This window comes from Meleagris gallopavo, chromosome 16, assembly GCF_000146605.3.
Source record: "Meleagris gallopavo isolate NT-WF06-2002-E0010 breed Aviagen turkey brand Nicholas breeding stock chromosome 16, Turkey_5.1, whole genome shotgun sequence".
Lineage (NCBI taxonomy): Eukaryota > Metazoa > Chordata > Aves > Galliformes > Phasianidae > Meleagris > Meleagris gallopavo.
This window is the reverse complement of record NC_015026.2, coordinates 4488370-4501236: the sequence shown is the minus strand read 5'-3', so window position 1 is coordinate 4501236 and position 12867 is coordinate 4488370. Positions and strand designations below refer to the sequence as shown.

The window sequence follows — 12867 nt, the reverse complement described above, 5'->3', positions numbered from 1 at the left end:
CAGAAAATTGTGGAATTTGCCTGAATATGTGGAGTGCAGAAGGAAATTCTTGAGAGGGTTGATGTGGTTCTAGGAAATGCTGAAGACTTGCCTTGTTGCTGCCTATCCTTATAGAACAGCAGTGCATCACTCCAAGCCTCATGTGAAGGGGAAAAGCAGATAATTGAAGTACAGATAGTCAGGGCTTAACAAGCAGCTCACCACAGATGCTGTGGAACCACTTGAGGCCCCACAAGAGATGTAACTTTCTAGTTCTTTAGATACTTGGTAATAAATGATTTTGGTTTGTTTTTGGAATAATCTTTTGGAATCTTTTTTCCCCTCATCCACAGACACACTCCTGTAGTATTTTTGCTTTTTGAATGAAATGTTGAATGATGGTACTGCTATGTGATCTGACTGAATTAACAAGATGTTTGTTGTTGTTTTTTCCCCTCAGCATTCAGTATAACAAAATAACTGGTGTTGGAGCCCAACAGCTGACTGACAGCCTAAGAAAATGCCCCCATATAAAAAATTTGGTGTAAGTCTCCTGCTATATTGTTTGCTGTGTCTTCAGTCTGTAAATTGGGTGAGAATTCATGCTAATGCTATCTAAGGTATTTGTCAGATTTGTAAGAGGCACTAAGAGAAATCGCTGAAATACAGAAACAGTCACACAAATGCTAAAAATGAATCACTGGTTTCAGCAGCTTTAACTCCCCATTGCCACAGGCAAGCAAGCTTGTTCTGCTTTAAGAACAGTTGGCACTCCACTGTTTATCTTCTACCTTTCCAGTGCACCTGATACCTGTGCTGCAGGACTTGTATTTGAAGGATAAACATTGAACAGCCATCATTAGAGGTTAAATTGACTGAAGCTGCCAGTGCACGTTCAAAGGGAGTTTGATAGAAAACTAAAGAACAATTAGGGAGACAGGACTGTGGTGTGTCCTATAATCAGAGTCAGCTATGGAATGGGGCAATGAACTGCTTACTTTGGAATGAAAATGTATTTTCCTTTGTTCCTTAGCTTAAATTATGCTACAGAATGATTCAGGGGGGAGAGGGGGAGGGGAGGGAAAGACAAGCCAAAGCAAAACTCCATTACCTCTAACAACAACTATATATATATATGATAGAAATAAAACCCAAAAAAACTGTGGAATGAATTATATTTTAAAATTTACTTTTTTTTTTTTATTTTCCTTCCTGAACTTGCTCTTACAGGATGTGGAATCCTACAATTCCATATGGAGTTCTTGAACACCTTCAACAGCTGGACTCTAGAATCAGTGTGTAGGTTCAGATGATCCTATAAAGGTAATGTAAATCCTGGCTCCTTGGGACAGCCAGATTTGGTTCTGTGGCAGATTCTCACAGGTCTCACTGGCAGCAGGCACAGTAGCAGACAGCATCTATGTATATGTGGCTACATAAAGACTTGCTGGCACAGATCAATATCACAGCAGATCCCCTTTCGCCATTCATCTTGATCCCCTCTTTTCCCTAACGCCAGCACTAGCAGACTGCAAGAGCTGTAAGAATGAACTTCATCAGGGGCTCCTGGTTCAGCCCAGTTCAGTGCCTGGCAACAAGCCTGCGAACCTCCTATCTTCAGTTGCACAGAACTAAATAGATTTGAGTTCTTCTCATGAGTTCTGTACTCTTTAGAGATGGTTTTGTGCTGTTTCTCAGTGAAGTAAGTCACTTCACTTCTCCTTTATTTAATACAAATCCGCCACAGCTGTTTTGTCTTCCTATGAACCTGTGCCTGTACTGTATGTACTCAGAGCAAACCATTCATTCTTACATTCCTTTTTGTCAGTATATTTTGTGCAGTTTGCCCACTCCACTGGCTGCCACTTTCACTTCATTGACTCTGCCTGCAGAGCCTCAAGGATCCTTGAAATAATTACATCCTTAGCAAAGAACAGCTTGCTGATGATTTCCAGGATTTGAGTGCCTTGACATGACTGGTCTGATGGAGCTGCAGCAGGCAGTTATGGGAAGTTATGATTTCATTTAGGATTTCCACTCCTTGTTTTCCACTATGTACTTCCTTCTGCTCTTGTGGAAAAAAAAAATAATAATAATGCAGGATGAATCAGTGAAATGATCTCTGCAAGGACCAAGAAGTCAGAGTTAAGTAAGACAACAGAGACTCTCAAGCTTTCTTTCAAATGGCTAACATCACATTGCAGAGTTGCCTAAGCAGCTGTTCTGAATAGTCCTGCAGTTGCCTTTGGCCCCGAAGCCATGCAGGAGCACCAAAGTTCCCAATGACCCTTGCTCTCAGTGCACTAATCACCACATGCAGATTTAGCTATTTTTATAGCTCTCATCAGGCTACAGGTTTTGGAAGACTCAGGTGCCATGCCAGCTTCACAGCCTAGCAGAACAGAAAGGCTGTAGTGATGATTGGTAGCTAACAGCACAACAAAATACCAATGCTTTGTCGTGTTGAAAAATCATACCTACTTGGGAGAGAAGACATTAAGGACTGCAACACTGCTGGGAAACCTCATAAGAGTAAAGTTTTCTCAACTTCTTGCATCTTTCTCAACAATCATTCTCTTGTGCTTGCAGTGCATTTTTGTGGCACAGGTTACCACATTAGTGCAGTACCTGAGCACGTTAGGGAGCCTTTATCTTCATTAGCACTAAGGATTGGCAGCATCGGGAAGTCTGGATCCTGGATCCCAACTGGAAACATCCAGCATCCACTGACCACTGTCGTGTTTCTTCAGTCTTGGCAATGTTGATGGTGATTAAGCTGATGTGCTTTCATCTAATATCCTGTTTCCATTGTTTCGCAGGTAACATGAAGAAGAGGGGAAGGTGTCTTCTGTGTTTTCCTATCTTACCACTTTACGAAGCAGGAATTAAATGCCAACTTTCATGATAGTGGCAACATGAAAAAAGTCACACTGAACCTTCTGGGTGATGCTTGAAGTGGGTGAATGATGGAGTTCACATTTTTAAGAGGTCATTTAAAGTGCTTTTTAAAAACTCAGCTGCGTCTCCATTGAATTGATGAACAGCTAACACATTTCACAGAAGAACAACTGGATAATTTTCACTATTAAAAGTGAACAGGAGTCACCAGCTTATTGACAGTAGATTCTATCGATTCATTGAAGTGTACGCTACAAGCTGCTGCACCTGCAACATATGAAGTCATGAGAGATGAAAACTAATTGTTTCGTGGTGCCACTGATAAACACAATTAAGTTTGATTTTGGACTACCAAAGTTGAAGTTTTCACTGTAAGTCTGGATTAAATGCAAGTGTCTGGGTCAGGAGCATAAGAACAACCAGACTGGAAAACAGTCTGAAATTGTGATGTTGTCCTTGGGAATCTAGAAGTGGCTCTTTTCTTCATGCTCGTTATCAATGCTGTCTTAAGAAAGGTATTTTTTATCAAATAACTGTCTTGTTACAGATTCCTTCAAAAAGACTGGAGGGAGAAGAGAGATGAATTAAAACTGGAAAACTATCAGGGATTTTTCTGATGATGTGACAGAAATCCAATTATATACAAACAGCTCCAGCCTAGTGCACAAAAATCTTCAGAGTGACATTGCTTAAAGGTTTTTACTCTGTCACAAATGGAAACTTTACAAGTGTGAGGCTTTTTCTATTTTTTAGTGAAAGAATTTCACTGACTGCGAGCTATTACAAAAAGAGATTCTGGGTTGTAAAGTGTCAGCTAAAGTATTTGTGCATGAAATTCTGAGGAACTGAAAACAAAAGTTGGACTTCTGAAACCAATTTTTCTTCTCATTCATATATCTGAATTGAGATTTAATTGTCACCTGCAAGTGTGAGACTAAATGCACAAGCATCTATTTTATACTTGAAAATGAAATCACTACTTTGTATTCTTGATGTCGTCTGCTTCTACAGAGCTAAGAAGAATTGGGCAATGACGGGAATCATGTATTTCAAAGAATTAACATGGATCTGTTCTGCTGCCCTCAGTGTTATTCGAGCCAAATCCTGGTCCTGCTGAAAGCAATAGCAAAACAGTAGATGCAAGCTGGCAGCAGGAAAACAAAGTTGGATGGTAGAAGCTAGCATTCAGTATGCTACAGATTGGGAAGGGAGGCTGTGTACTTCATTTTGCTAACTTGTTCAGCAGCCTCTTTTAAGTCTCTTTTGCTAGGAAGCACTGACAACACTGATCAAAGATCTTTGCAAATGAGCATCTCCCAACTCACCTTCCATATATTCTGTTACTTAGTTTGAAAACACCCCCAATTTAATCAGTTCAAAACCTCAATCTTTGTTCTTTCCAGTAATTTCTATGTTTCCACTTACATTTCTGCACCTGCAGAAACTTGACAAATTAAAGAAGGAAGGAAGGAAGATCTTCTAATTTATTGTTTCTGTTCAAAAAAGTCAGAATCTAGACCTAGCACATGGAGGTAATAGTCAGGAGAGCAAGGTAAAAAAACACTATGGAGAATGTGATTTTAACTAGAAAATTATATTTTCCTTCATTATCTGCTTCAGTCTTCAAATTCTAGCCAGAGGTGTGGAAAAATCTCATTTATGTTCCTCTCTTTAAGCTGCTTGAATAGGAAGCAGCTTGAGCTAAATTCAGTGTGACGTTCCCATCAGCCTACAGCACTCCAGCCACGCAGAGCTACAGTGAGCACTCCTCTCGGCTTCCTTGGACCACACTTAGGATGACAAATGCCCCTTTAGGGATAAATTCTGCAACCAGGCTTCACTGTGACTGAATCTAAGAACATGCTAACTATTATGGAGGCAGCTGGATGTTACAGCACTCTGCACTGCTAAAACAGTGTTGGGTATTCTACTGTTCTCTTAGTGGGATATGTATGCTTATAATGTAGATTGTAAATTGTGATGCAGTGTTTTAGTTATCTTTATACATCTTTTTGAAAGTATTAATAAAAGTGAGTATTCCTTTTTACAGTAGCTTGCAGTACTCATTGAAAATCATTTCCGTTTTTCGCTCTGGGAAACTGGGAAACCAGTGCTGAACGTGATGACAAGGTGAGGGTTCTCCTATTCCATGGTAATGGCAAGCAGTGTGCAAGGGAGACAGCATAGTCCTGCTGGCACTTAGCAGTACAGTGGTCTGGAAACGGAGAAATAATGCTTTCTGAACAGGCCGTGGGGTCTTGCAAAGCCATCTGGTAAACTGTGCACCCACAGGTAGAAGGTATAAAAGTGCTGTCTGAAGCTGCCTGCTGATAACAGAAAAAAATCATAGAATCACAGAATGGCTTGGGTTGGAAGGGATCCCTTCCATCATCCAGTCATCAAGTTCCAACCCATTTGGGGCTTTTTGCAGTTACAAGTTTTTAATTAATTAAAATTTAATTAATTTAAATTTAAAATTAATTTTAAGTCTGGATGATATTGTGTAACAGAGCTCATGGAAAAGACTTTCATCGGTTGAGTGCCTTGTATGCAGAGGACAGAATTCACTGGCTACCCTGAAAAAAATCAAATCTGCATTCCAAAATATCCTTTTAGGATGAGAAGAATGCTTATCTTGTCTCTTTGTGCCCAAATTCTTTTTGTTAGATCTGAAACCTTGCTAAAATGCTAAGGCTTGTTTTGTGATGGCGATCAGATCTACTTGTAATCTGATCACTTTCTCCATCATTAAAATATCTAAAGTTGAACTGTTCTGAGAAATCAGAAATCTTGATCTTCAGTTCAGAATCTCCAAGGTGAATTACTTGGTGGAAATTGTATTCCTTAATCTGTGAGTCATGTAGCATAAACCCACTGCAGAGAACGATTACCAAGCAGCACATGCTGTAGAACCCATAATGACAAACTAAACCATGTTCTTAAAATGGCATACATGTGACCCTGAATACTTGGTGTAAGCTATTTCTGAACAGTATAAAAGTTTTAACTATAAAACCAGCAGGCATGCTGTCTTTGGTAGCAAAATCCAGTATTCCTTGTGTTAGTCCAAAGTGAGCACACAGACACAAACTTAACAAGTCTTTAGACTTGTCTGTTCTTGACAGGTGTGCCTATATGAAAATTCAGAAACATTCTTGGTACATCAACTTGGCTTAGCAACTGCACTGCTATGAAAACTCAACCTTGAAAGATACGTAGTAAGACAAAATCAGCATAATACCTTTTTTTCCCCCTATACATTTTCCATGCAGAAGGACTTTCTGTATGCTGGCCATCTCAGTAAGCAGGAACTGCTTTTAGCATGAAAAGCATATTCACATTATTTTCTGTTCAAATGGAAAAAGAACCACTCCAACAAATGACTCCTTACTCTTTCATGGAAAAGGTCAGTCTTTATTGTATTGCTTTCAGATCTGTACATAGGAACATGAACTTAATCTGCAAATTATCTTATGTTAGATAATGAATCCACCAAACAAAATTCAGTCTCTGATCTGTTTCAAAGCTTGCAATTTAAATAAAGTCTCTTACTAGTGCACTTGTCATAATACTGCCCTGAACAGAACCTTGCGGCACTCCTGGATGTGTTCCCCTGAGAAAGCACAGATGTGGAGCTATTGGCTGGTAGAGTTTTCAATGTGTGAATGCAAAACTTGCTTAAGCAGCATGTACAGTGTGTCCATTCAGGTGAAATATTATTTATTGAAAAGTTTATCAAATCTGAGTAATATCTTGATTTTCTTGATAAGAGAACATAGCTCATATTATTTGTTCACAGAGTCCATCCCCGAATTACCTATGGAAGCCCAGTACTGTACATGAATCACAGCAGGTAGTGCACACTCAAGAGGCAATGGTCATGAGGAAAAAGTCACAGCTGACAAGGTCTGATAACAACTCTTCTCGTTGTCCCCTTGTCCTTCTTTTCAGCTCTACATTTCAGAGTATAGTTTCTTTCCATAACTTGATCCATTAACCTGGTCACAATCCATTTCAGGTGTTTAATGAATCTGTTTAAAAAAGAACACATAACAAATACACAGTAACCCTCCAGACCCACACTGAACAGAGAAGTCTCTGTATGTTAGATACAGCACCGTACCATCTGTTTCTTTTGAAAGTAAATTAATCAATCAGTCAACTGTTTTGAGGTACTCAGTGCTGCACTGACAGCAAAGAACTCCAGGAGGACCTCATAACACTGAGTGGGTAAAAAAGGGCAGGTGACCTTTGATGATGTAGTATAATCCAATTACAGAGAAATAATCAACACCTGCCTATGTGACACAGGTTGGAGCTGACAACTACAGCTAGGCATCACCACCACCAACTCCCTGAGCTCAATATTTCAGCCGTAGCACACAAAAAAGCCAAGAAAACTTTGGACATCATCATGAAGGGCACTGAGAAGACGGTGAGTACCATAAAAGCCACTGTGTGCCTGCATCATGAGTACTATGTGCACTTCTGGTTTCCATATCTCAGGAAGACCATGGTGTAGCAAAGAGGGTAGAGAAGAAAGACTAAACTGTAAAGATCCAGGGGAAGGACCAGCTCGTTTCAGGCTTGAGGGGCTGGCAGCAGGATCAGGAAAGCAGCTGCTACAGGGCTGGGCATTGCCATGCCCTCTAATACCTCTAGTGCTTCCTCTGGGGATGTGGAAAGCACAAAGCGAGCACTGCAGATGTTGGCCAAGTTTATGTGTGCTCCCAAATGGTGTCACCTGCCACATCTGGAGCCAGAATGCAGGCAGGGTGGTCCTGGTATGACTTGTCCCCGTGTTACTCAGTGCCACTTAGTAGATGTGAGAAGCTCTTCTGTGCTCAGTGAGGTTCTTTTCTCAACTGCTTAACACTACAGCACCCTGCTAACAGCAATCATATGCTCAATATCATGACTCTCAAACCAAGGACAACAGCAGTTCTAAAAGGTTATCTGAACAAACACAGTGGTAGTTCTGAGAGATGGTTGTTCTGCGTTGCAGACCAAATCCTCAGCTAACTTAAAAACAGCACAGCAAAACATGCTGGGCTTCCAAAGCAAAGCATAAAGCTGTCCAACTCATGTTTCAAACATGGTTGCAGGCTGCTAGACCAGGGCAGTAATTTGTGGAGGCAGATATGATACAATTGACCAAGATATTCAATCTTGTGTTTCTATTCTGTCCTTCAAATTTTATGTGAACCTAATCCTTAACACAAAACAAACAAACAAACAAACAAAAATCCCGGAAAATCAAAAGATAATAGATGTTTTTCAGATCTCAGAAGCAATCATCCAACAGCCTGAATATACCTGCCAGCATTTAATAGCACAGCTGGTAGAGCACAACTTCAGCATTAGAAGAAGAAATGCAGCCACAGTATTTCTGTTAATTCTATGAGTGAAATCATTGCTCACGATGGGCTGGACCAAAGGAAATGCAGTGACCCTGCTCTGCATCCAGGTATTGTCTGCCTTGTTTCCCAGCTTTCTAAAAGTGCTTCAGATACTGCAGCCTATTTGGGCCATGCTGTCTGAGCAAGCCTGAGCTCCTTTCTCCTGGCCCTTCAAAGAGAAGCCCTGGGTCAGTCACCTGAACTAGAGCTTTACACAGTAATACATCATCTGGTGCATGTCATTATTATCCACTGTACTCTTGCCATATACGGGTTCCATTAGGCTTTGCCTTATGGTTGGATGGACCATACAATTCTCACAGAGGAATACAGAACAGAGCATGAGGAGCCACAACCCACTTCTACATGCGCTGCAACAAAGGGGAAAATGGCTGCTTAGCGGTTGGGAAACAACACCCTTTACAGGATGAAGAGAAGTTCAGCAGTGCATTCCCCATAGCAGGTCACAAAACTGATGCTTCTCAGCACCCATCTCCAGAGCAACATGGAGTTGGTTATTCATGGCAAAAGAAAACCCTGAGCAGTGGGACCCCTACCATGGCTTCCCATTTCCACTGATCCCATTCCACACCAACCCCCCGCCAGGCCTTGAAAAGGAAGATTTTTAAACCCCTTAACAGCAGCAGATGGTGGAGCTTCTACAGATGCTTATGGAAGTCTTGACAGAATGTTCAATCTCTTTAAAAAAAAGAAACTCTTAGAGGAAATGCATACTACTCTACATGAAGAGAATGTGGTTTGTAAACTGAATGAGTAAATCTGTGTCAGATTTTCCTCCATAGTTTCAGGTGCCTGAAAGAGACACTGATCTTCCTGCATTCAGGTCTCAGCTGCACAACTTTTCCAGAAGTTTCCAGTTTGATTCTGTGATTGATTTCAACACTTGCTAGCTCTTTTTAATGAACTTTGATCTCATACCAGGCTTGAAAAGTAGACAGAATATGTATTAGAAACACTTCTTGTTCTCAGAGAACATCCCTCAAACTTTTCACCTGTTTTTTCTCAACTTTGTGGCCAGACAAAACACTCAGGCTCTATAACTGGGAAGAGAAAGACCACCTGAAAATTTCCCTGAAGAAATGGAAAGCCTCAGCCATTTCTGTGTACTACTTAATTCCTTGGGATACTCTGTATAAATTAGCATCATTACAAGGGAAGACAAAGAGTTAGACGGGTCAAATATGCATCCTAAATTTCTTTAAACAAATTATTATGGTATTTTAGGATTGCAAGTTGTCATCTGAAACAAAGTGTTGTTTTGCTCATTCTCATGAGAAAACAAACAAAAAGAATCAAACCGAATTCAACCTGCCAGGCTGTGGTTAGCAGCACTGAACGGACAGTTCATTATTCAGCCACAATTCTGTCTTCTTTCCATCTAGAACTCCTGCAAAGAACCACTGGAATACAAGTCTCTTTACAGCATAGCTGCCAGATGAGTTCGAGCATTCAGCTTCTAATAATTTTAGTAACACCTAAGAGTTCACAGCTCTGAAAATTCCAGCTGTAGCTCTTAATGCTGTCATTATTATAACTGATAACAAAATAGACAAGTTGTCCATCTCATGGAGTCAATGATTTACCTTTTTCTTTGGCATGGAGATTTTTACAAATAAGGGAAGAGCATTGTGAAAAATGAGAAGGTTAAAAAAAGTAACAGCTCACTCTGCTCATTATTTGTATGATTCCAAGTCAGGGAGAGTTCTAATGCATTTATGTGCATCCTGGCATGGCTGGTGGTAACATTCTTCTGATCCGCTCCTTTATGAGGCATCACAGTTTCTGAGATAGAAGAGAAGCACAGCTGAGGTAAGCTCACAGAAGCTGCCAGTGGCAGACCCAGGCAGGAGCCCAGCATGCTTATTTCCTTCCCCACTGGACCACATTGCCTCCTGCAGACGCTGAGCCCTCAGCTCTAATTGGCACTACTTTGATAAGCTGATGAGTACAGCTATTTCTTTGACTGATTCAGGATTTACATGCTGGCAACGAGCAGAAGTGCTGAGTCACAAGCTTTTGGATGCTGGATTCTGCTCATCAAAGACATACATTGTAATTCATTTTGGAAAAAAAAACAAAACCATAGGTAACACTTGTACTGTAAAATTATGTAAATCAAATATTTCCAATTTGGTTTCATTATCAATTGCTCATTATCCCTTTGATTAGAGTACTTTGTGATGAGTCGCATCTGATTTTAAGGCAGTGCAAAGACAACAATCACATCACCTATTTCAGGGGACTTGAAATATGATGAAGAATCTGGCATACCCAAGGGAAAAGGGTAGGTGCATGAGTCAGCTCAATCCTGCTCAGCTCACACAGATGGATTTCTCCATTTGAGAAGGACAGGAGGCTTCTTAGTTGTCTATCTTCAGCCTCTGCCACCAATTATGGTTAGAAACCTGAATGTAATTCTGCTCCTACTGAGTTTATTCAGCTGAGGTTTTCAGTGCAAGAGAGAACACAGCTCTTCTGATCCACGTGCTCTTTTACTTTGAAATAAGCCTTTCCACACTGTGTAGAACGGCCTCTTGGGATTTCCTCCCTTTGTATCCCTGTTCACGCATGCCACTCATCTCCTGCGTGGCAGGCAACACTTTTTAAATGCAAGGAGCACACCTGCAAGGCTTTAACTGAGGCTAATCACTGCTTTTTAGTTGTTCTCTGTAATCGCTGGTGAGTCACATGAAGAGCACTCCTTTTATTCTTAGTGCAAAGAGCAATACTCCTATCATTTCATCCCTGCTGGTAAAGCTGAGACCGCTCTTTCTGCATCGTGTGCTGAATCCTCAGCACGCCAGCTCAAAGTGAGCATTCTGTGCCCATGGCTTCACACAGGGAGCTGGTGGTGACAAATACCACAGCGCTGTGAAGAACTCCATAAGCAGGATCTGAGCACAAATCCCTCCTCGTGGTGACATGCTGAGCCTTGGCCTGGTAGCTGAATAACCAGGCAATTTGCAGCCCGGTTGCTGAACGTATAATTAAATATATAAAAAGGTGAAGCACAGTAATGGTGTACGCTTTGCTCTCTGATAATTGGAGATTTGTGATTTGGTTCTCAGTGGAAACAACAATGTAAGACAACAGCTGCCAAACGACAGGGCTGAGCAGGCCGGTGCTTACCTCTGAGCACGGTGACATCACTGCCATTTCTACATATGAAGCTGACGTCTTACAGTGAGAGTAGCAAGTACTCTGAAGAGCTTCTTAACCTACTAACATAAAGGAAAATGTTAAGAAGCCCATTTACTGACAATGAACAGAATGGTGCTCACGTCCTGCGCTCTATGAAACGATGTGCTCGTGTAGTAGGAAGAACCCCCTGCGTGAACTGATGTGGCTGTTATTCTCCTTGGGTCTCCCTGAAAACCAGATGAATTCACTGTAAAAAATCCTGGCCAGCAGAAAAGTCCTCCACCATCACCTAATACAAGCATTAAAAAATGTTTATTTTCTGAATCCTTGTACTAGATGATGTTGGAGTAATAAGATCAGGAGTTTGGGGAAAGGTGTTTCTGAGGAGCAAATGGTTAGAACTTTCTGCACCAAAGATTTTGCTTAAATTTCCATTAATTATTATGAATTTCTTCCCTGGAAGACAGGAGATACCGGTCTGAAGGATACTTACAAAGGCTTTCAATTCCTATCCCTGTATTCCAACTTCATGTGTTGTTTGCCCGACTGAAAAGGGCCGAGGACAGCCACAGCAGCAGCACGGTGTGGGCAGTTCAGCTCTGCTACAGATCTGTGCCAGCGGAAGGGATTCTAACCCAGTCGCTTGGGATGCACCAAACAGGTATGCCAACATACACCAAATGTATGTATGCTTTTATCTGTTGTAATTGCAGCGGGATTTCTCCAGCAGCACGAGATATGTTTGTCTCCAATGCCACAAACACACTTCTGTGCTCCCACGTGCTGTTGTCCAAGCTTTGCTCACCTGTGTCGGTGCTGTCCATGTTCATCCAACACCAATTCCCATTTCATATTTTCTAGGCTATTGACCAAAACCTGACACTACTGCTTTATATGGAACCTTAATGGAAACATTTAGAGTTTCAGTATGAAGGACTGCATTGTAGAGATGTGGTTTTGCTTTTATGGTGGTTTTTTTTCATGTGAAAGACACTAAAATAGCACCGTGACAGGCAGCACTTGTGCAACGTGTTCACCAAGGTCATCTCTGTGACCTTACAGCAGAAACCCCTACCTGCATGTTTTCAAGTGTAACTTGAAAGGCATCCTAACCCGATTTTCAAACTCACAGGCGATATTTTGCTTAAACATTCTGTTGGCAGATCTGGAAACACTTAAAACTGTGAACGTTTTTGTTAACATCCATTTGGCACAGAACGTCCTCGCTGGAAATAGTGGTTCTCTCCCCACTTGCAGTTCAGCGTTACAAAACGCTGAATCCTTACATTTCCAACGCGTTAGCGTCACCGACAGCTACAGCGGTAACAAAACGTTTGATCAAACAAACCCTCGTGCTCCGATCGCCGCGACGATCCCGGGCAAATGCTCACAGCATCTCCGAGCCTCGGGAAGCGCGGCTGCTGACCGC

At 41.4% G+C, this 12867-nt stretch overlaps 1 protein-coding gene across 10 annotated transcripts in view; it reads left to right on the top strand.

Moving 5' to 3' along the window:
- Nucleotides 1–4167, top strand: part of CIITA (class II major histocompatibility complex transactivator) — a 34144-nt gene extending 29977 nt beyond the window's left edge. For all 10 annotated transcript variants that reach the window (XM_010719422.3, XM_010719423.3, XM_010719421.3 and 7 more), the window contains 3 exons: nucleotides 440–523; nucleotides 1210–1302; nucleotides 2799–4167. In XM_010719422.3, the coding sequence (XP_010717724.1) occupies nucleotides 440–523; nucleotides 1210–1282 (157 nt within the window). In that variant the 3' untranslated portion in view covers nucleotides 1283–1302; nucleotides 2799–4167. The remainder of the gene's footprint in view (nucleotides 1–439; nucleotides 524–1209; nucleotides 1303–2798) is intronic.
- The last annotated feature ends 8700 nt before the right edge of the window (nucleotides 4168–12867 follow it).